Below are 27,895 nucleotides of genomic sequence, written 5' to 3'. Positions count from 1 at the left end.
TCACTCTTCAGTCTGCCTCCATAACCTTTGGCTATCGCCAACACTATCCAACTCTGTTTTCAATGCATCATAGTAGTACTACACAAGCGCAATTGTCAACTATCACACTGCTATCCAGAGAACAGGAAGCCTTGACCAATATTTCTCTCAGTAACAGGTTAACAACTGGCCAAGATCAGTTAGCCTAGCATTGACTGGAGCATGCAGCCACCTTCACTAAACCATTCAAATGAGGAGAGAAGTTCACCAAGTCCTTATAAAAAGGCATTTTTTCAAAAATTCTAAGGCAACAGAAATATTTTGAATTGCAGCATAAGTCCAGACATGCCATTTCTGAAGGAGGGTACAGACCCAAAACCCCAGCTTTCCTGCTTGATGTTGCCTGGCCTGTTGTGCTCCTTCAGCTCCACACCGTGGTGTCTCTAACTCCAGCATCTGCAATTCTTGCTATGTCTAATGCTATTCACTAACTAGATTATGGATTTAGGAAAGATGCCTTGAGCATTGATATTAAATCTCTACTGAACAAAATGATGAAATTAAGCAGAGTGTAGAGTGTGAAAGCAATTTAAATATCCCAAATATCTGACAGTTTTGTTTGGCTCTGCAAAGACCTTGACTTCAGGCTCACATTTCCCATACATGGGTGAACTCAATAACAGCTCATTACTTATTGGTTGTTTCTTTTCCTATCTTGATAAAAGAAAGTATGTTTTAAATGCTGCATTATGCATCAACAGCGATCATACCATAACCAAAAGCCAAGTGACCACTGAAGCGAATATGGCATACAGGTCCAAAACGTTTGCACTTCAGCCCTTTGGATGGGAACTTTAAATAGTTGTACAAGATAACAATAGCATCACTATTGGCATTTGAAGATTAGCTTTCATTATCCTATTCAAGTAAAATATAAACCAGAAAAAGAAAACACTTGCATTCTTTGCAAAAGCAGCTACTGGGTCTAATACCATAAACATGACATTGCAAGCAGCCTGGGCATGGGTTCATTCTAAACTACACACCAAATCAACTCTCAGAATAAAGCCAGTCTCAGTTTTTAAGTTGGTCATGGGGTAGTCAATTAAAAAATTCAACGCAAAAAGAAAAATTGTGGTCATCTGAACATGGTAGGAGAGCTTTCTTTATCGGCGGATAAAGACTCGTGTTGGGGTGGAACAGGTCTTTTTTTAAAAAGCCGCCTGCGTTCAGAGCTTGCTCACTCACCTGAAATCACCTCCAGTAGTAGCATAAGTTTAAGTCCATCTCTGAAATCTTCTTCAATTACTTCAATCTGTGTCCCTGCCTTACGTAAGTGAGAGTTGCACCATGCAGTAAATGTCTGTTTTAAAAAAAAATTCAGGCTAAGAAATTGATGGAGAATGACAAAATGGCATACATTAAATAAATACATTTTTTAAAAAAATCAGCCAAGACAACAAACAAACATTGAGGAAAGTGTGGGAACTAAAGGGTCAAATGAACTTTAAGGTAACAGCATAGGAGAAATGAATGGGACCAAAACTAACCAAATCAATTGGGTCAGAATATGGCTTGGAGAGAGTTGGTGAATAATACTTGGGGAAGGCTTAATTGTCGTACATTTCTTCATAAAGTGAAGCATTACAAGCCTAAATCTTAAAGGTGGCACCTGTAACCAAGTGCTTGATTGAAACCCCAATTTGCAAAAAAAAAAAACACCATACAATTCATAGCAATCCCTACACGCTACAACGTTTAAGAGATATCACAGAGACAATGAGATAGCAGAACTGTAGATGCTAGAGTCAGAGATAACTGAGTATGGAACTGGAGGAATACAGCAGGCCAGACAGCATCAGAGGACAGCAATTGCCATTTTGGGTCAAAGAGCTCGAACATTTCAGCAACTTTATGAACACCTTTCACACCAACCTCAAATCCACCTCCAATAGCTCTCCATCTCCAGTGACTCCGTCAAAACTGACATCTATTTCAAGCCCAACACACTCAGCTACTTGGACGACAACTCCTCTCACCGACCTTCCTGCATCAAAAAAAGCCCTACATCCAATTCCTCTGCTGCGCCTGCTTCCAAGACAGGGCATACCACACCCCAATGTCCTCCTATTTCAAGGACCGTAACTTCACAAATGCCCTCAGCCACATCTCTTGCATTTCCTGCACGTCTGCCCTCACATCCACCCCAAACAACAATATAGAACGTCCCCCCTTGTCCTCGTACATCGCCCCACCAACCTCCGCATCCAGCGTATCATTCTCAGCCAACTACCATACAACCCCACAATTAAAGAGAGCTATTTCCCTAAATGCCTTTCGTTAGGAGAGCACTTTCCGAGACTCCCTCGTCCAATCCCCACTAATCCCATCACGCTGGCACCTTCCCCTGCAACACCTATCCCTATACCTCCCTACTCACCTCCATTCAAAGCCCAAAACAAACCTTTCATATCAGACAGGGGTTCACCCGCACATCCTCCAAATCAGTCCACTGTATCCGCTGCTCCCAATGTGGTCTCACTGATGTAGAGGAGGCCAAGTATAGATTCAGACTGTTTCATTGAGCATTTGTGCTCTGTACGTGACAAGTGACAGTACCTGCTGGTCACCAACCATTTTATCTCTTTCTCCCTCCCACTCCCTGGGTGACAAGTCCATCCTGGGCCTCCTACTGTGCCACTGACACCACATGCAGACCAGAGAAGCAACACCTCATTCTGTTTTGGGAGCGTACAGCCCAATGGCCTAAACACTGAATCCAGCAGTTTTAAAAACCGCCCACCCCCAGCCTCATGCCTTGCTGAAGCTTCCCCCTCATCTCCGCCTCCTTGACCATCTTCTCTCCCACCTATCCTCCCCTCCCCCTCGATTAATCCCCACCACTCCCTACCTGCGTTCACGTATCACCAGCCTACCGTCCCAGCCGCCCTCCCCGTAAATTTCTGAAGGGACCTGACCCAAAATGTCAGCTTTTCTGCTCCTCTGATGCTATCTGGCCTGCTGTGTTCCTCCAGCTCAGTACTGTCATCTTTATAAAGATGACAGATATGTTAGCCTTGATTTTGGATCATTCCTTAGATTCTAGAGCAGAGCCATAAGGTTGAAAATATAACTCCACTATTCAAGCAAACAAGGAGCAGCCACCAGCATCTCAGTAGCAGGAAGAATACTAGAATTTATAGAAACCTGCTGATCCATACTTAACTACGGCTCTCAAATTTGAGAGAAGGAATGCAGCTGGACAATGTAATTAAGTTAAGAGAAGGTGGAACAAGAAAACATTCGAATCAGATTCATTAGAACTATACAATACGAGGCCATTTAAGCCATCATACCTATAATGGATCCCAAAAGAGCTACCCAGTTCGTTCCATTCTGCAGCCCTATTGCCACAGCTCTCCAACTCACTATCAAATTTCCAACTCTCTTTTGAAGTTTCCTATGGAATCTGCCTCCACCACACTCCCAGGCAGCAGATTGCGAATTCTATCAACTGAGTAAAGACATTTCTTTTCATCTCATTTTTGGGTCTCTTGCTGCCAATCTTGAAATTGCGAACCCTTGATTCTCAAATACAAGAAAATAACGGATTTGATAAATATACCACGTTATATAACAAAAGGTAGGATTTATTGTGGCACAGATTGAGCACCAGTTAATCAAACTGGAAACAAGAACAAACAGGTCATTTTCAAAGCTGATTTCAGTAACTACTGGCGCATCACAAGCATCATTGTGCGCATCTTGTTTAAAATTTTGATAACTTGAATGAAAAGACAGTGCAAAACATCTTGTTCAACAAATTTTAGGTAAACAAGTCAGTATGGAGTGATGATACAAACAGGCAAATAATGGGATACAGGCAGCTTGAGTGGTACAGTTATATTAGAATGGATGTAGAATCTGTGGAGGGCCATAATCTACTGTGAAAGGAAAATCAGACAGTTAGGACTTTTACATTCAGAAAGATTGGAAAATTATGACATTCGAAGGGTTAGTGGCTTGTATAAGAATTTGTTAACATGCAAATACAGTGAACAATTAGGAAGGCAAGTGGCATGATAAAACTAGGAGATTTGAGACAAACTAGCATCCAAATGCAACACCTGGCACTTATCTTTAAAAATAAAATGTTAGGGTCTAGGCTATCATAAGATATTGGGATTTTTTTTTGGGGGGGGGGGGGAAGAAGAGAGAAAGAGGGAGAATGGGGTGGGGGGGGGGGGGGGGGGGGAAGAAGAGGAGGAGAGTGGAGAGTCCTAAAATAGATTCCCAAAAAGTAATTTGGGAAAGGTCTCATGTCTGTATACTGCCAACACCTTTGTGTTTCAAAGCAGTTTATAGTTATTCATTCAACATTAAAAACACAACATCAGCATGCACACCTCAGGAGACTGCCAGTCTGCTGTTTGCACATCCTCATGTCTGCATGGGGTGTCTGGGTATCCTCCCAGTCTAAAAATGTGGGGGTGAGGTGGATGTGCCATGCTAAAAATAGTTGCATGCGTGCTGGGCGTATGGGTCTGGGTAGGATGCTCTTCAGAGGGTTAGTGTAGACATGGGCTGAATGGCCTCTAAATCGGCCACGCAGGGAATCTATGACTCAAAGCAGAACCCTCCTGCCTCTCTTCAAATAATACTGGAATATTTCGCATCTACCCAAGAACAAATCTGCAAGTCAGTATTTCCAATTTAAATGTGGCATCTCCAGCCTGAAGTAAATGAGTACTTCAGTATCAGGTGAGGATTCTGTGCTCTCTCCAGAAGGAACTTGAATTACATCCATTTGACTCAGTGATGAGTGGTGTGCTTATACTCTAGGTCAAAAGGGAAAACTAAATAAGACAACATCGTAATGAGACTTTATAAAGCTCTAGTTAGGCCCCATTTAGAATACCGTGTCCAATTTTGGGCCCCACACCTCAGGAAGGACATACTGGCTCTGGAGCCAGTGTCCAGCAGAGATTCACAAGGATGATGCCTGGAATGGTAGGTTTAATATATGATGAATGGCTAAGGATCCTGGGACTGTACTCATTAGAGTTTAGTAGGTTGAGGGGAGATCTAATAGAAACTTACAAGAAAGTGAATGGCTTAGAAAGGGTGGATGCTGGGAAGTTGTTTCCGTTAGGCGTGGAGACTAGGACCCGTGGACAAAGACTAAAATTAGAGGGGGTAAATTTAAAACGGAAATGAGGAGACATTTCTTCTGCCAGAGTGTGGTGGGCTTGTGGAATTCATTGCCATGGAGTGCAGTGGAGGCCGGGACGTTAGGTGCCTTCAAGGCAGAGATCAATAAATTCTTAATCTCACAAGGAATCAAGGGCTACGGGGAGAGTGCAGGGAAGTGGAGTTGAAATACCTATCAGCCATGATTTAAATGGTAGAGTGGACTCGATGGGCCGAATGGGCTTCCTTTCACTCCTGTGTCCTACGGTCTTATAACGGAACTTTAGTTTTTGGCTTCTCAGCAATGCATTGGACCTTATTTTGATCCAAACCCCACAGCGTTCAGATGAGAATAACAGGCCCTTTTATCAGATTTCTCACAATTAAATGTTTTGCCAAGACACTTCAGGGTAGCAATACAACTTAGCAATGCAAGAGTAAAGTCAGGTATCAGTCTGACCTAATGAGAATGACCAATTTCCTCCCCCTCAGAGGTTAAGAATTTATGCTTTTACAATAATCCACTAACTTTGGTAAATTTTTCCAAATGAGATCTATTTCAGAATTTGCTACGGCACTATTAGAAACCTATGTCCCGTAAAACTGCAATGTGACGTAATCCGTCATCTTTAGAAGAAAATGGATGGAAACAGCTTTGTTTCAGCACTCAAAATATTCAACTGATCTTGGAGGTCCAAAAAAGTCTTTGCAAATGTAACAGTATCAATGCACATGGGATTTTCACAGAACATACAGGACAGAAACAAAGATAATGGGAACTGCAGATGCTGGAGCATCCGAGATAAAGTGTGGAGCTGGATGAACGCAGCAGGCCAAGCAGTATCTTCTGAGCACAAAAGCTGACATTTCAGGCCTAGACCCCGGGTTGAGGCTCGTAACGGCAGCTTTTGTGCTCTTCAGATGCTGCTTGGCCTGTGTTCATCCAGCTCCACACTTTATTATCTAGGACAGAAACAAGTCAATTGCCCCAGGCAAATATGCTATTATCCTTCTTTACAAACATAACCTTGTTCTATCTCACGTGCTCGTCACCTTGCCCTAAGCTATTCCTTATGGCAGTGTCTCTCTTATCCCAAACACCTGTGACCCCCTCCCAATCTTTTTGCCCATAAGCAACACCCAGCCTACTCATTCCCTAGCAGTAAAACTGCAGGGATATACTTACGTACTTATACCCTCTCCAGCATCTCCATAGCTTAAGGAGTTGTTACAAAATTCTGGAGAAATTTCCCATCTCAACAGCCTTTAAGTCACTGGAAATCAACGGTCAAGTGGCAGAGTCCATCAATACAACCAAAAGACATTTAATTAAGGGTCTGCAGACTTGTGTAACTGTCCATATTATGGTTTAAAAAATAAATTTGTTTAACTTTAAATTCTATAGCCAAGATTAATCATTGTTAGCTAGAATCTACAAGGACAGTTAGGGTTTTCATTTACTACAATAGCATTGGATGCATTCTAACTGCAAGTCAACAGATAACAATTAAAAAGTTGTCAATTAACTGCTAAACAACAATATACAGCAAACTTGGTTTTAACCAACACCCTAGAGAAACTGAAAAAAAAAGTAATTATATACTGGAAATACTGAAAACTGACTGTATTATCACAATGATATTAGTCAGTTTAGGACACAAGTGAGAAAGCTCTCTGCAAGCTTTAAGACAAAACTGCATTAAAAAGTGATTTAAGCTGTAATTGAAGTACGATAGTATTATGTAAAAACAGTAATAGAAACATTATGTGGACCTCCTGATTTACCAGAAAATTTGATCAACCAATACACACCTGGTCCCACAGGAGCTGGTTAATAAGTCTGCTGCACTATTCTGATGAGAACCAATTATCTGCGTTAGTTTCTCAAAACAGTTAAGAATTCCAAAACTGAGGGGAAAAAAAACTTACGAAAACCATTCATTGATTTGCATTACAACTGGAGTAAAATATTTCAATTGACAAAGCAAATCCATTAGCACATTGCAGAGAATGCTTTGAAGCATCACAGGAATCAACATCAGCTGTTTTTTATCCCATCCACAGGTTTTGCTAGATCTGAGTTTTTCAGCAATTTGTTTCGTTTGCTTCAGATCTCTAGTACACAGTTTTGTCCAATTGTGAGTAGTTCCAACTATTTATTAACTGGAGATATTTAGATCTCCAGGTCACACAGCTCTTACTGTCAAATGCCCCACCCCAATATTATGGATCAGTGCATTTGGAGAGGCGACAGCAAGGACCAGGCGCTGCCAGGAAGGTAAGTTTCCCGCTTAAAGGGCTTACTTCGAGCATCAGCAGCCTTCATTTTACAGACAGCGGAGGGAGAGGTGACAGCGAGGGCCAGGAATATATTTGGGCAGCAGCTGAACCAGAGACACTACACGTGTAGTGTCTCCCACCCATCCTCCTTCCCTAACCAAAAAAAAGGGACTCTGGTGTGTTGGTACAGTAACGATTTTCTATTTTTTCTATTTCATCTGTATCATGTAATTGGTGAAAAATTTACTTTTTTATTTATCTATTAATTGGCTATTTGAAAAAGACCATGGCAGAGAAGTATTAGAAAATATTTAACTCAGATTTATATACAGTAATAAAAGTAATTAACGAAGTAGAGATGGCTGGGCAGGTGATGTGCTGTAGCTGTATAATCTGGGAGCTGGCTGATCTCATTGTGAATGGCAGCGACCACATCTGCAGCAAGTGTTGGTCACTGGAAGAACTCCAGCTCAGAGTTGGCGATATGGAATCAAAGCTTCAAACACTTCTGGGACGGGCAAGCGTTACCTGGACGCTTTGTTTTAGGAGGCAGTCACACCTGGTAAATTAAAGTAATTCAAATTCAGTTAGTGATCAGGGACAACACTGACTGCAAGTGAGGCAGGTAGGCGTTCCTGAGTCCAGGAGCCTCAGCTTTTGACCTTATCCAAGATACTTGCTCCCTATGGGGATGAGGAAAAGGGCTGCGCAGAGGATGAGCCAGCTCACCACAGCACCATGGTGCAGAAGAAGACAAGCAAAAGGACAAGTGCTGGTTATAGGGGATTCTATAGTTGTTGGGTTGGGGGGGGGGGGGGGGGGGGGGGGTGTTGGTAGTAAAGACAGTATCCTTTGCAAACTGGATCGGGACTACCACATGGTGCGTTGCCTGCCCGGTGCAGGGCATCTGACTCGCTTGAAAAGGATACTGGAACAGGAGGGGAAGGAGGATCCAGTTGTGGTCTACCTTGAGACCAACATATACGCATGGCTTGGATGGAGGATTTGCTTGGGGATTATCAAGCACTCAATGAAATTAAGGAACAGGTCTTAAAAAGGGTCAATCTCTATCACTGCCCAAGCCACATGCAAATTAGCTTAGATAAGAAAATTAGGGAAGTAAACACATGGCTCAGTAAGTGGTGTGGGAAAGAGCCGTTCCATTTCATGGGGCATTGGCATCAGTTTTGGGATGGGGGGGTGGAATCTGTACCAGTGGGACAGTCTCCACCTGAACCATCTGGAGCCAATGTTTGAGAGAAAGGGATAAATAAGGTGGTCATTAGGATTTTAAACCAGTGACTTGAGGCGGGGGGTGGGCGGGGGGGGGGGGGGGGGGGGGGGGGGAGAAGGAGAGGGAAAAATGACGGGGAGTATGATGGTAAATTAAGAAAAAGGTAAGCAACAGGTCAGCATGTGTGCAGGAGGGTTTAAGTTCAAGGCAGGCTATGAAAGAAACAAAAAGGAAGGATACCTCAGGAGATATTATTAGAGACGTTGGAAATTATGAGGGTAAGAAAGCCAGCATAAAGGCACTTTACATGAATGCTCACAGCATTCGTAACAAGGTTGATGAGTTAATGGCACAAATCATCGTGAATGAATATGATTTGGTAGCCATTACAGACACAAGGTAACAGGATGGTCACGACTGGGAGTTAAATATCCAGGGGTACCAGACTATTTGGAAGGACAGACAGAAAGATAAGGGAGGTGGTGTAGCTCTGATATTCAAGGACAACAGCAGGGCGGTGCTAAAAGAGATGATATAGGTTCTATGGAAAATGAGGTTGAATCCATTCGGACGTAAATTAGAAATCCTAAGAGGAAAAAAAGTCACTGATAGGCGTAGTCCATAGACCAAATAATATTACATTGGGCTAGGCAGTGAACAAAAAAAAAAAAGAAACTAACGCCTGTAAAAAAAAAAGGGTACGGCAATTATCATGGGAGATTTTAATCTTCATGTAATTGGTTGAACCAGCTGGTCAGGACAGCCTTGAGAAGGAGTTCATTGAGTGTAACCATGACAGTTTTCTTGAACAGTATGTAATGGAACCAACAAGGGATAAAGCTATCCTAGATCTGGTTCTGTGTAATGAGACAGGAATAATTAGTGACCTCATAGTTAGAAATCCTCTTGGAAGAAGGAGTGATCACAGCATGGTCGAATTTAGAACACAGATGGAGAGTGTGAAGATAAAATCTAACACCAGGGTCCTGTACTTGAACAAGGGGGATTACAATAGAATGAGGGAGGACTTGGCTAAGGTAGACTGGAACCAAAGATTTTATATGGTGGGTCAATTGACAAGCAGTGGAGGACTTTCAAAGAAATTTTTCAAAGTGCTCAGCAAAAGTACATTCCAGGTGAAAAGGAAGGACTGCAAGAAAGGCGCTAATCTGCCACGTGTGTCTAAAGAAATAAGGGAGGCTATCAAATTGGAAGAGAAGGCATACAAAGTGGCCAAAAACAGCATGAAAGAGAAGATTGTTGACTTTTAAAGTGTTCCCAGAAAGTCACAAAAGAGCTATAAAGAAAAGCAAGATAGAACAGGAGGAAGAAAACTAGCCCAGAATATAAAGACAGATAGCAAAAGTTTCTAAGTATATAAAACGAAAGTGGCTAAAAGTAAATGTTGACCCTTGAGGATGAGATGGGGAACTTAATTATGGGATATGATGAAATGGCTAAGGCATTGAACAGGTATTTTGTATCAGTCTTCAGTGGAGGACACTAATAATATGCCAGTAATTGACAGAGACGACAGTAGGCGAGGACCTGGAAACAATCAATATTGCACAAGTAGTAGTGTTGGGCAAACTAATGGTGCGAAGGACTGATAAGTCTCCTAGCCCTAATGGAATGCATCCTAGGATACTAAGCAAAATGGCAGGAGAAATAGCAGGTGCATTGGCAATAATTTTCCTAAATTCGCTGGACTTTGGGGCAGTCCCAGCTGATTAGAAAACAGCAAATGTGACACCACTGCTTTTTCTAAAAAAAGGGAGGTAGACGAAAGATGACGAATTACAGACCTGTTAACTTAACCTCTGTAGTGGGGAAGATGCTGGAGTCTATTGTCAAGGAAGAAATAATAAAGCATCTTGATAGAAATTGTTCCGTTGGGCAGTCGCAGCATAGGTTCATGAAGGGCAGGTCATGCCTGACGAATCTTTTGGAATTCTATGAAGGCATTACAAGCAAGGTGGACAACGGGGACCCAGTGAATACGGTGTCCCTAGATTTCCAAAAGGCCTTAGACAAGGTGCCACATAAGAGGCTGCTGCATAAGATAAGGATGCATCGCTTTAGGAGCAAAGTATTAGCATGGATAGAGGATTGGTTGGCTAACAGGAAGCAAAGAGTGGAGATAAATAAGTGCTATTCTGGCTGGCAATCGGTGACTAGTGGTATGCCTCAGGGATCAGTACTGGGGGCGCAATTAGTTACAATTTATATAGATGGTTTGGAGTTGGGGACCACGTGCAAGATGTCAAAGTTAGCAGATGACACGAAGTGAGTGGCACAGCAAAGTGTGCAGAGGACCACAGATACATTCATTCAGAGAGTGGGCAAAGGTCTGGCAGATGGAATACAATGTAAATAAATGTGAAGTCATACATTTTGGTAAGAGTAATAGTAAAAGGGACTATTACTTGAATGGTTAAAAAAACTTGCAGCGTGCTGCTATACAGAGAGGCCTATGTGCCCTTGTGCATGAATCACAGAAGGTTGGTCTGCAGGTACAACATGCAATTAGGAAGGCAAATGGAATTTTGTCCTTCATTGCTAAAGGAATTGAGTTTAAAAGCAGAGAGGTTATGTTGTAGCTGTACAAGGTGCTGGTGAGGCCACGCCTGGAGTACTGTGCGCTGTTTTGGTCTCCTTATTGGAGAAAGGATGGGCTGGCAGGAGGGGGTGTAGACTGGGATTATATTCTTTGGAATTCAGAAGATTGAGGGGAGATCTTATAGAAACATAAGATTGTGAAGGAAACAGATAAGATAGAAGTAGAGAGGATGTTTCCACTGGCAGGTGAAGCTAGGACAAGAGGACATAGCCTCAAGATTAGAGGGAGCAGATTTAGGACTGAATTGAGAAGGAACATCTTCACTCAGAGGGTTGTTAATCTGTGGAATTCCTTGCCCAATGAGTAAGTTGACGCTACTTCAGTAAACATTTTTAAAACTAAAGTAGTTTTTTGTGAACAATAAAGGAATTAAGGGATATAGTGAGAGCGTGGATAAGTGGTTCTGAGTCCATGAAAAGATCAGCTATGATCTTATTGAATGGCAGAGCAGAGTCGAAGGGTCGGACGGCCTACTCCTGTTCCTAGTTCTTATTGAGTTGAGAAGATTTGTAGCTCAGGTTGAGGTTCTGGATGGGAGTTTGCTCGCTGAGCTGCAAGGTTAGTTTTCAGACATTTCGTCACCATTCTCGGTAACATCAGTGAGCCGACGAAGCGCTGGTGTTATGTCCCGCTTTCTATTTATCTGGTTAGGTTTCCTTGGGTTGGTGATGTCATTTCCTGCATCACCAACGCAAGAAATGACACCACCAACCCAAGGAAACCTAACCAGATAAATAGAAAGCGGGACATAACACCAACGCTTCGGAGGCTCACTGATGATGTTACCTAGAATGGTGACAAAACGTCTGAAAACTAACCTTCCAGCTCAGCGAGCAAACTCACATCCTAGTTCTTATGTTCTTATTTTCCACTACTCATTCTGAAAAATCTCAACCAAACACATTGAACAAGCTGGTATGTTGTCAACATGGCTTCACTGTTGACTCAACAGTTGCTACGTTGCTAGCAAAAAAATGGAAGTTCTCTATGCTAATTTTGATTTGCAATTACAGTAATTCTGCCAAGCTGACAAAATATTCAAAAAGCTATCCTAAACCCTGTTAAAGTGTACCAACTTTTTAGACAATAAGCATTTATTTTCAATAAAAGCAATGAGAACTAGATATGTATTCCAGTATGAAGTTGAGGAAACCAAAGACGTGGTTAAAATTGCAAGTTTTCTGGTAGCTTTGAAGGGTGATAGGTGGTAGTAAAGTAGAGGAGATCTGAGATGGACATGCTCAAGAGCTAACCTCTCTACAAATAAAGAAAAAAAGCAATACATTGGGTAAGGAATGCAATACAAATCAAAACTGCAAACAAAAAGGTTACACTAACACTAGCCTAAATGGAGGCTGCCAAAGCACAAGAATTAAGGATAAAGATTATGAATTCAAGGCATTTGGAAGCTAAGAGCTGTAAGAACTCAAAATGATTGGGACAGTTTGTGGCACAAAGACAGCTTTTTAAAATACAGACTAATTACAAATCAACACTGAAAAGAAATAATGGTGCCCAACAGGTTTGCCTGTAGTTTTTAATACTTGCATAAACTTTGTTAGTCAAGTCCTGGGAAAACATCAAGTTGAAAAGCTCAGAAATAACCTGAACAGTTTAAATAAAAAAGTGACAAAAAAGTTTGCTCAGGAAGCCAACAGCCAGAAATGATGTTCTTAAAGAACTTATTAATTTAAATTTAACAATGTTAAGTCACACAGTTGAGTCAAAAAATTGTCTAACACCGCTGAAAACATGGTGTTAGGTCATGAGAAAACAGCATTTGAAATGAGGCTGTATGGCAAGTTAATAATTTAGGATGCAACTGTTAGGCCATCAGGATTCCAATGGATACCCACAAACCAGGAATACCAATTTGGATCCAATTCGTTGTTCTCAATCAAAGCAGAATTAGGAATACTGCATAGTACTTGATCTCAAGAAGGAGGCCCAGCCCAAATAATTCCTCCTGATAAACATCCAGCAACCATTTTGCTGAAAAAGTGCAAACATGAACAGTGGAGAGCATACTTAGTCATCTATAACAGCTTCACTAGTTCAGAGTACTTCATTTACTGCCAAAGTTATGAGTAAATAATAAGGATGTAAATATAAGGATGAAGGGCCTAGGCCTGAAATGTCAGCTTTTGTGCTCCTGAGATGGTGCTTGGCCTGCTGTGTTCATCCAGCTTCACACTATTATCTTGGATTCTCCAGCATCTGCAGTTCCCATTATCACAGTAAATATTTAGGTTGATATTGCAAATTTTAACAAGCTCAAAAGAACTATTAGCAGGTGTTAAATAACCACTATTCTACCAACTCCCACAGCTACCTGGACACCACCTCTCACCCACCCTCCTGCAAGAATGTGATCTCCCTCCAAGTACTCCACCTCCACTGCATCTCCTCCAAAGATGGAGTGTTCCACTCCCCAACATTCCAAATGGCCTATTTCAAGGAACACAACTTCCAGTGCTCAAAAGTGCCCTCAACCGCATCTCTTGCATTTCCTACACTTCTGCCCTCAAACCCCCTCCCTGTAGACACAAATAAAGGAAGAATCCCCTTGTCCTCACACATCATCCCACCAACCTCCAAATTCAGCGCATCAACCTAGTCACTTTCACCACCTACAATCCGACTCCACAACCAAAGAGATACCTCCTCCCCACCCCTAACTGCCTTTTGTAGGCATCCTCACCCCCTCCACATTCCCCACTAAACCTGGCACTTTTAACTCTGCAACCACACAAAGTGCTACACTTGCCTCTACACCTCCATTCAAGGCCCAAAGCAAACCTTTCATATCAGACACTTTCACCTGTATATCCACCAACTTGATCTACTGTATCCACAGCTCCTGATGTGGTCTCCTCTACAAATCAGCAAGACCAAGCGTAGACTCAAACCATTTCGTAGAGCATCTGTGCTCTATATCTTGACAAACCACACTACCTTCCGGTCACCAACGTTTTCTCACCCTCCCACTCCTTTGGTGACACGTCAGTCCTGGCCCTCTCGAAGTGCCGTGATGACACATGCAAACTGGAGGAGTAACACCTCATTCCACCTTGGGAGGCTACAGCCCAATAGCCTAAACATGGAATTCACTAGTTTTAAAATCTCCATACCCCCTGGCCTTGTCTATGTCCTACCCTCCCTCTCAACCCCATCTCCTTGACCAACAACCCGTCCAGCATCTCTCCCACCTATCCACCCCACACATCCCACTGACCAATCCCCACCACTCCTGACCTGCTTTCACCTACCCCCATCCCACCCACTTTCCCCAGCCCCACTCCTCCTGTATTACAGCTCCCTTCCCACTCCCCATTTCTGAGGAACGATCCTTTACTGAAACATCAACTTTCCTTTTGCTGCCTGGCCTACAGTGTTCCTCCAGTCCCACATTATATTCAGTGTACCCAGACTACCCTTACTAGTTCTGTGGGCCATACTCAAAAATAGTCTCTATGCAGTTGCATTCTTAGACAATGGAATGCTGCAGTTATTTCCCACCTCCCCCCGACAAAATCTGTGTACATATAGGCCACACTACACACAGCAAACAAGAGATTGCTTTTAAACAGAAAACAGGAACAAATTCAAGTCATTACAACAAATTTATAACCTGGAGCACTATTTGCTCATTTCATCTAGCTTTCTGTTAGGCTACTCAGCTTCCACTCAGTCATAGCATGCTATGATGCTGATTTCATAGAATTCATTCATTCATAGGACTGCATCCAGCCAGTCTGCATGTTCTTACATACACTCACTATCTTGAAGTGCAGTGATAGGATCCACAAGTTACGATGCAAGAAGCAATGTTCACTACAAATTCCTTCAGACATTAATGGGTAGCAAACTTTCCCTTTGTGAACCAAAATTTCTACACTGGACCAGAGACTGCCATCTACATTAAGTGATTTTTCAGTGCCTGTCAGTTGTGAAGATTTCAGATGTCTATACATTAAGATTGAGAGGTCTCTCTTTCTGTTCAAATGTTCTTATCAACAAAGTGTGTGCTTTCAATGGAGACTATTTCCACAGACCTAACAATTAGTTGCAATTTGCTCCACTACTAAATCACTTTCTTCCATTGTTACTCGAATCATTGTTTCTGATACCAATTTATGGTTACTGCAACGCTCGTCATCCCAGATCTTCCTTCTGCAGCTCTTCAAATATAACCTGTGTGCAAAGATCATAAACTTGTCAGTAGCTTTTTCCCTTCAAATCTAGCTATTGAGGATACTTTTGACTCATTGCTGTCACTGGGATGACTGCGACCAATTTCAGAAACACTAGCTACCTCTAGTAGAATTTCAAAACTTTTGCTAGTGCTATTCGGGTGGATTTAAACTAGCTCGGCAGGGGGATGGGAAACTGTGGTGTAGTTCCAATACACAGGAGGATGACAGTAGGGAGGACATGGACAGGATCTCACTGTCACAGCAGTGTGCTGGCAGACAGCAAGCTGGTTTGAAGTGTGCCTACTTCAAATGCCAGGAGTATCCAGAATAGGGTAGGGGAGTTTGCAGCATGGATAGGTACCTGGGACTTCGATGTTGTGGCCATTTCAGAGCCATGGATAGAGCAAGGTCAGGAATGGATGTTGCAGGTTCCAGGGTTAGATCTTTCATTAAGATCGTGGAAGGTGGTAAGAGGGGGAGGTGTGGCTTTGTTAGTCAAGGACAGTATAACAATGGCTGAAAGAACTTTTGATGAGAACTCGTCTACTGGGGTGGTATGGGCTGAGGTCAGAAACAGGAGAGGAGAGGTAACACTGCTGGGAGATTTTTTTTTAAAAATCTAGGTCTCCGCAAAGTTCCAGGGATGTGGAAAGGACTGGCAAAATGACTCTGGGCAGGAATGAAAGGAACAGGGTGGTCATTATGGGAGACTTTAACTTCCCTAACATTGACGGGAAATGCTATAGCTGTAGTACGTCAGATGGATCAGTTTTTGTCCAATGTGTGCAGGAGAGTTTCCTGACAGTATGTCGAAGGGCCAAGAGGGGAGGCCACACTGGATCTGTTATTTGGTAATGAACCACGCCAGGGGTGGGTGGGGGGCACGCAATTATAATGCGATTAGGCAAGACTTACGAGGCATACAATGGGGCAGCAAAATGCAGGGGATGGGGACAATTGAAAATGTGGAGCCGGTTTAAAAGGAACAGATATTGCACGTCCTTGATAGGTATGTCCCTGTCAGGCAGGCAGGAAGTGATAGGCATGGGAACTGTGGTTTACTAAAGAAATTGTGTCTCTTGTTAAGCGGAAGACGGCTTATGTGGTGATGAGACAAGATAGTTCAGACGAGGCGATGGAGAGTTACAGATTAGCTAGGAAGGATTTAAAGAGAGTTAAGAGCAAGGAGGGGACATGAGCAGACATTAGCAGGTAGAATAAAGGAGAACCCTCAAGCTTTCTATAGGTGTGTGAGGAATAAGAGGATGACTAGGGTAGGATTAGGGCCAAAGACAGAAGTGGGAAGTTGTGTGTGGACCCTGTGGAGATCAGAGAGGTGCTAAACAACTATTTCTCACCTCAGGAAAAGGAGAATATTATAGAGAAGGCAGAGTTATGGGCTACTAGAATTGAGAGGATTGAGGTTAGTAAGGAGGTGGTGTTATCAATTCTAGAAGGTGTGAAGGTAGATAAATCCCCTGGGTCGGATGAGATTTTTCCGAGGATTCTCTGGGAAGCTCGGGAGGTGGTGGCAGAGCCTTTGGCCTTGTGCGGAGTCCTCATTGTCTACAGGTTTAGTACCAGAGGACTGGAGAACTGCAAATGTTGTGCCCTTGTTCAAGAAGGGCAGTAGAGATGACCCAGGTAATTATAGACCAGTGAGCCTTACGTCTGTTGTAGGAAAAGTTTAAAGGATAAGAGATAGGATTTGTAATCCTCTAGCAAGCAACAATTTGATTGGTGATAGTCAACATGGATTCATCAAGGGCAGGTCATGTCTCACAAACCTCAGTTTTTTGAGGAGATCAAGCATGTGGATGAGGGTAGGGCAGTTGACGTGGTGTATATGGACTTCAGTAAAGCCTTTGATAAGGTTCCACATGGTAGGCTATTGGAGAAAATACAGAGGCATGGGATTGAGGGAGATTTAGCAGTTTGGATTAGAAACTGGCTTTCTGTAAGAAGGCAACGAGTGGTGGTTGATGGAAAATATTCAGCCTGGAGTTCAGTTACTGGACTCCAGGATCTGTTTTGGGACCACTGTTGTTTGTCATTTTTATAAGTGACTTGGACGCAGGCATAGGTGGATGGGTTAGTAAGTTTGCAGATGACACTAAAGTCGGTGGAGAGGTGGACAGTGTGGAAGAATGCTGCAGGGAGACTTGGACATACTGCAGAATTGGACTGAAAGGTGGCAAATGGAGTTCAATGCGGATAAATGAGGTGATTCACTTTAGGAGGAATAATAGGAAGGTAGAATACTGGGTCAATGGAAAGATTCTTGGTAGTGTGGATGTGCAGAGGGATCTTGGTGTCCACGTACATAGATTCCCTGAAAGATGCCACCCAGGTTGATCTGCTGTTAGGGCAGATTACGGCATGTTAGGTTTTATGGGTAGAGGGATTGAGTTCCGGAGCCGTGCTGTCATGCTGCAACTGTACAAAACGCTAGTGCGGCCTCACTTGGAATACTGCATGCAGTTCTGGTCGTCCCATTACAGGATGGATGTGGAAGCATTGGAAAAAGGTGTAGAGGAGATTTACCAGGATGTTGGCTGGTCTGGAGCGAAGGCCTTAAGGCTGAAGGACTTGGGTTTGTTCTCATCGGAGAGAAGGCGGCTAAGAGGGGGATTTAAAAGAGACATACAAGATGATCAGAGGATTAAATAGGGTGGACAGGGAGAGTCTTTTTCCGAGGATGATGACGTCAGCTTGTACGAGGGGACACAGCTACAAATTGAGGGGTGATAGATTTAGGACACATGTCAGAGGCAGGTTCTTTACTCAGAGTGGTAAGGGCATGAAACACCCTGCCTGCCAATGTGGTTAACTCAGCCACATTAGGGGCATTTAAAACAGTCCTTGGATAAGCTCATGTATGATGGGATAGCGTCAGGGCATGGGCTTAGATTAGTTCACAGGTTGACACAGAGGGCCGAAGGGCCTGTTCTGTGTTGTATTGTTCTATGTTCTAGATTACATACAAAAGGTGGTGAGTTTCATTGGGATTCTCAGGCACTGGCCACATTTTACTTTCACTAAGCCTGTTCCACCTTCATCCTTTTAATCATTTCCAACTTCGCATGGTAACTTTTTCAGCTGAAGTTTTAGCTTCTTTTCTCAATTCCACCCTGCCAAAAGCCTTCAATGCTGCTTTACACAAACACGATACTTGGCCTCAAACTGCCAATTAACTTTACCAAGCTCTCTCCCGCAGTAACTTGTACATTAATTTTTAAGATTAGTTTGAATATCTTAGCTTGTAGGATCACTCATGCTCCTACCCTGAGCTAGAGTAGGAGAAAAATGTTAAATTCCTGTTAAAATGAATACTGTCTAGCCAAAAAAAAAAATGTGTTTAGAAGGTGGAGTGGCAGTGAGCAAACAGCATTAATTACTAAATGCCTTTTCCCTGCTTCCAAAAAAGAGAACTTCCCTTCCTACCCATCTCTTTTATATATGGCAAAGTGTGTGCACTTCCGCAATCAAGTATTTGCATATCATAAATACTTATCTTTGCAGATAACAGATTTTCTGTGAAATACGTACTACCAACATTACTTCTTACCAGCCTGTATCACTGCACATCTGCATAATTCTGTTACAATTTAAAAAAGGGATGGGCTGAGAATTCTCCCTAATACTCCAATTAAGTTATGATACCACATAGAACAGGTCAAGATGACAAAAGGCCAAATATTGAGTCATCTTTTAGCTGCAAGGTTTTACAGGTGACTCAGCTTCAGCTATGCAGATTACACCATCCCTCAACAGCCACTCCCAGGTAAAGCTTCAGAGATTGTCTTATAAGGTTTAGCAGCTCAGCTGTAAAATCCAAGTTATCCTGTTGTAATGTAGGTGTGGTATACAAAGTATCATTTGCAACAGCCAATTCCTTGTTGTTTTACTGTTCAATCCAACTGTAACAGGCTGTTTGAAATCATTTCAAAACATAAAGGAAACAAGCCATTGTAGCATATTGTACAGGAAGCAGCCAAATATTTGCATTTCTGAAAACTGCATGAAAAGTTTCACATCATATTCACAACTGATGTAATACTAGCATGATGAAAAAAATCATACAAACTGTCAAAAATTTAGCAAACTCCATATTTCCAAAGCAGACTGGAATCAAGTCAAGCATTAACTGAATTAAAGGTTCACGTTGCTGTCTACGACAGTATTACAGTAAATAATGATAGCAGGCTAGCAACGTGTTATTTGGCTGTATTTATGGTCTATCGACAAGTAGAGAAAAGGTGAAAACTTAACACTTTAATGGGGGTTGGGGGAGACAGCATGCACGATGAGGGTGTTACTAAGGACTGTGCAATGAATCAAAAATCAGGAAATAGCTGATAACAACTAAACTGCAATAAACAGATTCTCTATAACTTGTGCAAAATCCTAGACAAGGAAATAACCAATCTACTTTTGAACTTGCCTCAACTTCAAGACTAGTTTTCGCAAAACTGTAGCTAATTTGTTGGCTACAGTTTATCACAGTAAATACATTTTTAAAAAAAAAAACTTATTTACTGCAGAACACTGATACTACGTGAAAATTTACCCATGTAAATCTTCAGCAATTGATCAGTGTAGCGTTGTCTTTCCAGTTTCAAGAGGATCATTAGATTTGTGGCAAAATTAAAATCAGATCTGCCATGATGGTATTCAATGGCAGAGCAGATTCAAGGGGCTGAACATCTTGCTCTTGTTCCTATTTCTTATGGCCCTTATTAAAATCACCTTACGAAATGAACAGATGGAAAAAGAATAAAACTAAAAAGAATCCAGGAAAAAAAAAAGCCATCAGTTCCAAAGGGGAAGCTCAAACAGAGATTGGCTGCAACGTCAATTGGTTATTTTCCAGATGAGTCATTCATATCCCCAAACTTTATTTCCCACCTCCACTCTATCATTCAACAAATTACTTAAGGCAAGATTTTTCCAATTACCCATATTGTTTTCCTCCATTAAGCATGTGCAACTGGATTGGAATAATTTTATAGAAACTTCACCAAGGACACTCTGATAGGATACTTACATGCAAGAGAAAGATATTTCAGATCTGCCCAAAATGGGGGGGGGGGGGGGGAAAGAGAGATGGAAAGATATTGTAGGATAAATGACACCTCAAAAGATTTACACATCTTCAGTTCATCTAAAGAACCACCAACTCAAGAAGTTGTATTTTCCATCTTCAGTTACAAGTCTTTGGCAAAAGTTAGCCAACAGCTACAGCATGATTGGATTTTGCTCAATATTAGGTAGAATTACTTTGTTACTCATCTAGAAATGATTCTGCTAACAATTTGGAATTTTACACACAAACAATAACTGCAAATATTTGAATCAAGGGGACAGCATTGGATCACTTTACAGAAAAAGTTTCTAAAAAAAGGACTCTCTCTGGCTTGAAGTGCTTATTCCTTCAGCGTTGCCCATTTCCTTTGCTTCCACACTAGTCAGACTGAAGCATCAATAATGAACATATTCAAAATATTTGAGATTGGAGATGAGAAACCACCATTTAAAAACAGAAAGGGAATTCTTACGTCCTGTTCAATATTTGTCCAGGACCAAAATCTCAAAGTTACCCAGTCACTGCCATATTGCTATTTTCAGAAAATGAGAGCGCAAACTGCCTGTTGTTGCTCCTGCTTGAGCCTTCCTCTCATTGATTGAAGTGGTTTGGGCCATTGTCAGGTCATGAAGAGTGCTGTACAAATGACAAGTTATTACTTTGGTATGATTTTTAAAAAAGTCAAAAACTCCTTCGCAAAAGGAGTAAATTAATTTCATGCTCTATATACTTGTGAGATAAATGTTTTTTAAACCTTTGGTTACCACATTCAAGAGCTAGTTTGAGACGGCAATTGGTTGGTGATACAGGCTTCATAGGCGCAAGTTTCCATTATTCAAATTAATGGCACTAGGGTTCGCATTCTTAAGTGCAAAAATAAGAAGCCGTTAACACTGCTGCAGGCACCACAGGCAACTCATTCTACAGTTTACACATTTCCACACCTTTTAACCAGACTTCCTATAGAAATTTACCAGTGACACAGGAACATAGGATCAAGGAGTGGGGGTAGGCAATTCAGCCCTTCAAGAACTGCCATTTAACATTAAGATAGTTGATTGTATTCTAATCTCAACTTCACTTTCCTGCCTGTTTGCCATTTTCCTTATGTCTTGGTTTTCCTCAGAAACAAACTTCTTTTCATGAATTTGTTGCTCAGTTGTGCCTACACTGCACTGAGTCAATGGGTTCCAGATTCACAACCCACAAAAAGATAGTTTCTCCTCATCTCAGCTTTGACCCTACCACCTCTCACTCTAGAACAATGACATCTTGTTTTAGAGACTGTCCCACAAGGGGAGCATCCATTCAATGTCATCCTTATCAATCTCCTTTAGCCTTTTATATACTTCAAATCAGATCCTTACTCATTCTTCTGAACTCCAGTGAACACAAACCCAAGCTATTCAACCGCTCCTCATACAACTGCCCTTTCATCCCTGAAATCAATCTGGTAAAGCTCCTGAGCTGCTTCCAGTGCCACATTCTTCCCCCAAGTAAAAAAGACCAACACTGGATAAACTAGAGATAATGGGAACTGCAGATGCTGGAGATTCCAAGATAATAAGATGTGAGGCTGGATGAACACAGCAGGCCAAGCAGCATCTCAGGAGCACAAAAGCTGATGTTTCGGGCCTAGACCCTTCATCAGAGAGGGGGGATGGGGGGAGGGAGCTGGAATAAATAGGGAGAGAGGGGGAGGCGGACCGAAGATGGAGAGTAAAGAAGATAGGTGGAGAGAGTGTAGGTGGGGAGGTAGGGAGGGGATAGGTCAGTCCAGGGAAGACGGACAGGTCAAGGAGGTGGGATGAGGTTAGTAGGTAGCTGGGGGTGCGGCTTGGGGTGGGAGGAAGGGATGGGTGAGAGGAAGAACCGGTTAGGGAGGCAGAGGCAGGTTGGACTGGTTTTGGGATGCAGTGGGTGGGGGGGGGGGGGGGGGGGGGGGGGGGGGGGGGGGGGAGATTGTGTGGTGCAGTGGGGGGGGAGGGGATGAACTGGGCTGGTTTAGGGATGCAGTGGGGGAAGGGGAGATTTTGAAACTGGTGAAGTCCACATTGATACCATATGGCTGCAGGGTTCCCAGGCGGAATATGAGTTGCTGTTCCTGCAACCTTCGGGTGGCATCATTGTGGCAGTGCAGGAGGCCCATGATGGACATGTCATCAAGAGAATGGGAGGGGGAGTGGAAATGGTTTGCGACTGGGAGGTGCAGTTGTTTGTTGCGAACTGAGCGGAGGTGTTCTGCAAAGCGGTCCCCAAGCCTCCGCTTGGTTTCCCCAATGTAGAGGAAGCCGCACCGGGTACAGTGGATGCAGTATACCACATTGGCAGATGTGCAGGTGAACCTCTGCTTAATGTGGAATGTCATCTTGGGGCCTGGGATGGGGGTGAGGGAGGTGGTGTGGGGACAAGTGTAGCATTTCCTGCGGTTGCAGGGGAAGGTGCCGGGTGTGGTGGGGTTGGAGGGCAGTGTGGAGCGAACAAGGGAGTCACGGAGAGAGTGGTCTCTCCGGAAAGCAGACAGGGGAGGGGATGGAAAAATGTCTTGGGTGGTGGGGTCGGATTGTAAATGGCGGAAGTGTCGGAGGATAATGCGTTGTGTCCGGAGGTTGGTAGGGTGGTGTGTGAGAACGAGGGGGATCCTCTTGAGCGGTTGTGGCGGGGGCGGGGTGTGAGGGATGTGTTGCGGGAAATGCGGGAGACGCGGTCAAGGGTGTCTTCGATCACCGTGGGGGGAAAGTTGCGGTCCTTAAAGAACTTGGACATCTGTGATGTGCGGGAGTGGAATGTCTTATCGTGGGAGCAGATGCGGCGGAGGCAGAGGAATTGGGAATAGGGGATGGAATTTTTGCAGGAGGGTGGGTGGGAGGAGGTGTATTCTAGGTAGCTGTGGGAGTCGGTGGGCTTGAAATGGACATCAATTACAAGCTGGTTGCCTGAGATGGAGACTGAGAGGTCCAGGAAGGTGAGGGATGTGCTGGAGATGGCCCAGGTGAACTGAAGGTTGGGGTGGAAGGTGTTGGTGAAGTGGATGAACTGTTCGAGCTCCTCTGGGGAGCAAGAGGCGGCGCCGATACAGTCATCAATGTACCAGAGGAAGAGGTGGGGTTTGGGGCCTGTGTAGGTGCGGAAGAGGGACTGTTCCACGTAACCTACAAAGAGGCAGGCATAGCTGGGGCCCATGCGGGTGCCCATGGCCACCCCCTTAGTCTGTAGGAAGTGGGAGGAGTCAAAAGAGAAGTTGTTGAGTGTGGATAAACTACTCCAGGTGTGGTCTCAGTTACACTTCATATAATTATAAACAATTATACTTTTACAATCCAGTCCTTCAGCAATAACAATGCCAAAATTCCATTTGTCTTTAGTAATGGCATACCCACTTTCTGCAATTCATACACAAGGACACCCTGGTCCGTGTAAACTGACATACTTTGAATGTGCTTCCCATTTAAATAATTTGCCCTTTCTGGCCAAAATGCGTAATCTTGCACTTGTCTACATTAAACTCCATCTGCCAGATTCTAGCCCATTTTCCTGGTCTACCTCTATCCATCTGTAAATTATCTTCTCAAAGCCTAATATTCCCCCACCTATTTTTAAGCATCATCTGCAAATTTTGCTATGTTACACCATCCCTGCTTGCAGATCATTTATATAGATTCTAAACAGGCGAGCTCCAAGAACTGAACCCTACAGCACCCCACAAGTCAGAGTTTACCATCCCAGTAAATGATCTGTTTACCCTGGTGCCATGCTTTCTGTCAGCCAATCCTCTATCCAAGCCAATACACTACCCCTAACTCCAGTATCTGACCTTCTGGATTAGTCTTTTATATGGGATGTTGTCAAATGCCTTTCTGGACATAGCACACCCACTGGGCCCCCCATTATCCACCTTGCAAGTTACATCCTCAAAGAATTCCACCAATTTTGCTCAGCACAACCTGCGCTGACACTGATGAATTGAGCTTTTGAGTGTTTGGTTACCTTGTCCTTTATGACCGACTCCAGCAACTTCCCCACTAGAGATCAAACTAGTCTAAAATTTCCCCATCTCCTTTTTGAATAAGGGTGCCACATTAGCATGTTTCCAGCCACTGATACCTTTCTAGAACCTAGGGAATTTTGAAATATCATAAATAATGCATCCACTATCTCTATTGCCACCTCTTTTTAAATAACCTAGGGTTCATGCCAGAGTGCAGGAACTGCTGTCTTTAATCCTATCAGTTTACTTAATACTTCTCCCTAGTTAGTGAAATTGCTATAAGTTACTCTAAAGTAACTGCAGTGTTTGGAAGAAATTATCCCCACTGTGGGTGTGGGGAAGAGGAGGAAAAAATTACTGCTTTAGTGCCTCTGCCATTTAAGTTTCCCACAGTACCTTACAATTTTCACACTCTAAGCGCCATTTACTTTCACTATTCGCTTGCTTTTTAGAAGCTTTTGATATCACAGCTTATGTTTTCTGCTAGTTTCCTTTTGTAGTTCACCTTAGGTCTTTAGATTGTGTTTGGTAACCCTTTGACATTTAAAGTTCTCCCAAACCTCCAAAACACCTCTAATTTTTGCAGTATGAGATGCTCTCATTTTTTGCTTAATAAAGGAACTCAAGGATAACAAATGCAGCCATGGATGATTTTTCACATTTTTACTGTTCCTCTTAGGAACATATTAAAAATCTTGCAAGGTATCTCCCTTCGCATTCACCACTGTTCTCCACTCTCCTGTCCTTTAATATTTTTGACCAGTATACTAGGGCCAGCTGCTTCCTCAAGCCTTTGCCTAACACTAAATCTAAATGTGAAACTTTAGCATGTTATGATCACTTGTTCCAAGAGGATCCTTAACTACAAGACCATTTGTGGATATCGCCTCATTACAAGAGACAAAAATCTAGGCCAGCGAGTTCTCTGCTTGGCTGCATGATATGTTGCTCCAAGAAATAATCCCTCACATTCTCAGCCCTTCCTAGGGCTACCCTTGCCAAGCTGATTAATCCAGACAGTCAATATGCATTTTAAAAATCATCCATAATTACTACTGTGCTCTTCTCAAGTCCTCATTATTTCCTGGTTTTAACAATGCCCTACACTGGTAATAGTGTTCAAGGACCTGTAAATTGTACATACCAAGGGGTTTCTTCCCTTGCTTTTTATTTCCACCCAGACCAATGCAGCTTTTTGATCCCTTGTGGAATATCATCATTTCTTAATACAGCCTTGATGTCATCCTTAATCAATTAAGCAACACTCTTTCTTGCTCGTTCTCAATCCTGTCACAATACCAAGCACCGTTGGACATTTAATTCCCAGTCCTGATCCTCCTGTAAGCACATTTCAGTAATCCTCACCAGGTCATACCCATGTGTCTCTATTTGTTCCATCAGCTCAACAACATTTGTCACAATACTGTGCATATTTAGGTACAAGGATTTTAAAATTTTTTGAATATGTTCAAATGATTTGTTTCCCTTTTAAAACATTTAGCATGTCCTTAAAAATTTGTAAATTTAGTGAAGATATTCTTGCAGGCATGTATTTACATTTAATGCTAAGACAACAGTGATACTCAAATCAATTGGCAATGTTTATTTTACCACTTGTATCATCTTTATGATACAACACAAACTTAGTCTGCAATGCCAGGGAGAAAGGCAGATATGTCACCCTGACTAAAATTTAGATGTCAGGTTTTCTTCTAGAGAAAACTGCAATACTCGGCTAAAACAGAATATCAGGCTTAAGCTGCTTTGACATGAGTCATATTGGATTTCAAATAATTACAGGAAGCTTGTAAAGCCAGCACTTGAGGTTTCAATCCCCGCCCAATAAACTCAGCCAATGTGAAATCACTAGTTTTCTCCCTTCACTTAGGATAAAGAGCAAATTTAACTTGTATAAAATCCTACCGTACGTAATACCAAGAATGGAGTTTAAGCAATAACATGGCCAATTTAAAAGTCATTTAGATTTGCTACATGAGAATTTCTCTCAAAACATTTATCTTGGAAAAGAAAACAAAAATCATTTTAATAGATGTACGGAGTGCAAAGAACAGCAGCAGCACCAAGAGAGTTTTGACAAACCCACTGACAGTAACACTTGCAAGGTGCTTGATGGCTTGTCTTACTACAGTCCAACACAGGAGTACTACATAATTGCCCTCAACTTTTAATTTCCTTCCTCATACTATTACAGCATTTCATCTTTCCCCGCCCCCCCCCCCCGAAAAAAATCCAGTTAACAAGGTTTCTACCTCTAACCAGCTACGTTCTCTTCAAAAAGAGAAATCCTGATTTCTAACACTGTCCTAGTTGTACTATTGTAACTAGCTGTACTGGTTGCGTCAAATTTTCAATTGAGACTGCTTAAAAATTGACTTCTACAGTTTAACACTTCAGAAGCCACGGCCACAGGCACATCAACACCAGTTTGCAGTCATGCAGACAAATCGAAGACCCAAGAGATCTCAGATTCAATGTAGTCACGCTGAGCCAAGAGAAAATGCTTGCGTCAGGACCTGAATAAGTAGTAGTTTTATTGCCTGGTCTAATACTGCAACATAAAGTGTTAATCATGTGAAGTTTATAAAACCTTACTCCACCCTTCCAAGTAACTATTTTCTTAATTTTCTACATGTTCAAATAGTGACAAGATTAACACATGCTAGCATACAATTCTCCACTGACACAAGCTCAGATAACTCATTCTAATTTGAGTGACACCAACAGTTAAATTTTACCAGTGATGAGTAACCTGCCAATAGGTCCTCTATTACTATCAACTGGAAGCCTACATCCACTGATCAAAACAAAGTGTTCCAATTACTTCACGTCCATGCATTCCAAGTTTGATTTTGGCCAAAGGGGGTTTAAAAACTGTCTTTCTAAAACCATGATTTTAAACCAGTATGTGCCTCTTTAAGTGTTAAATGAGCCATGCTCATATTGTGGGGTTTCAGACAAAGCCAAAAGATATTAAGTTGAGTTTAGAATAATTAAGGATTGGCTTTAGCTTAAAAACACCCAAAGACTGTAAAACTTGAGGTTCAAGTCAAAGACATAAAAGGAGTCAATTGCAGGTATAACCTCTCCTACAAAGAATCATTTAAGAATAGTTATAGAAATAAGTTACTTCAGTAAAATAACAGCTTGCGAAATTTGCCGACCAGGAGACAGCATGCTTCACTGAAACAGAAATTAAAATTTTCTTCAAAGAGAAAGCCTAAGCCTTCAGTTGTATGATGAATCAACTAAGACATTCCCCAGTTCACAGAACTTGCACTGAGAAATGATTAAGTCAAAACTC

At 42.4% G+C, this 27,895-nt stretch overlaps 1 protein-coding gene across 5 annotated transcripts in view; it reads right to left on the bottom strand.

Annotated features, from left to right (window-relative positions):
• The window catches only part of LOC125447760 (alpha-actinin-1-like), a 106,562-nt gene that overhangs the window by 44,684 nt on the left and 33,983 nt on the right, over window positions 1-27,895 (bottom strand). For all 5 annotated transcript variants that reach the window (XM_048522452.2, XM_048522453.2, XM_048522451.2 and 2 more), the window contains exon 2: window positions 1,228-1,342. In XM_048522452.2, the coding sequence (XP_048378409.1) occupies window positions 1,228-1,342 (115 nt within the window). The remainder of the gene's footprint in view (window positions 1-1,227; window positions 1,343-27,895) is intronic.

The sequence above is a fragment of the Stegostoma tigrinum genome, chromosome 39, assembly GCF_030684315.1.
Source record: "Stegostoma tigrinum isolate sSteTig4 chromosome 39, sSteTig4.hap1, whole genome shotgun sequence".
Classification (NCBI taxonomy): Eukaryota; Metazoa; Chordata; class Chondrichthyes; order Orectolobiformes; family Stegostomatidae; genus Stegostoma; species Stegostoma tigrinum.
The sequence above is the reverse complement of the archived record's forward strand: the minus strand, read 5'-3'. Positions and strand labels throughout refer to the sequence as shown.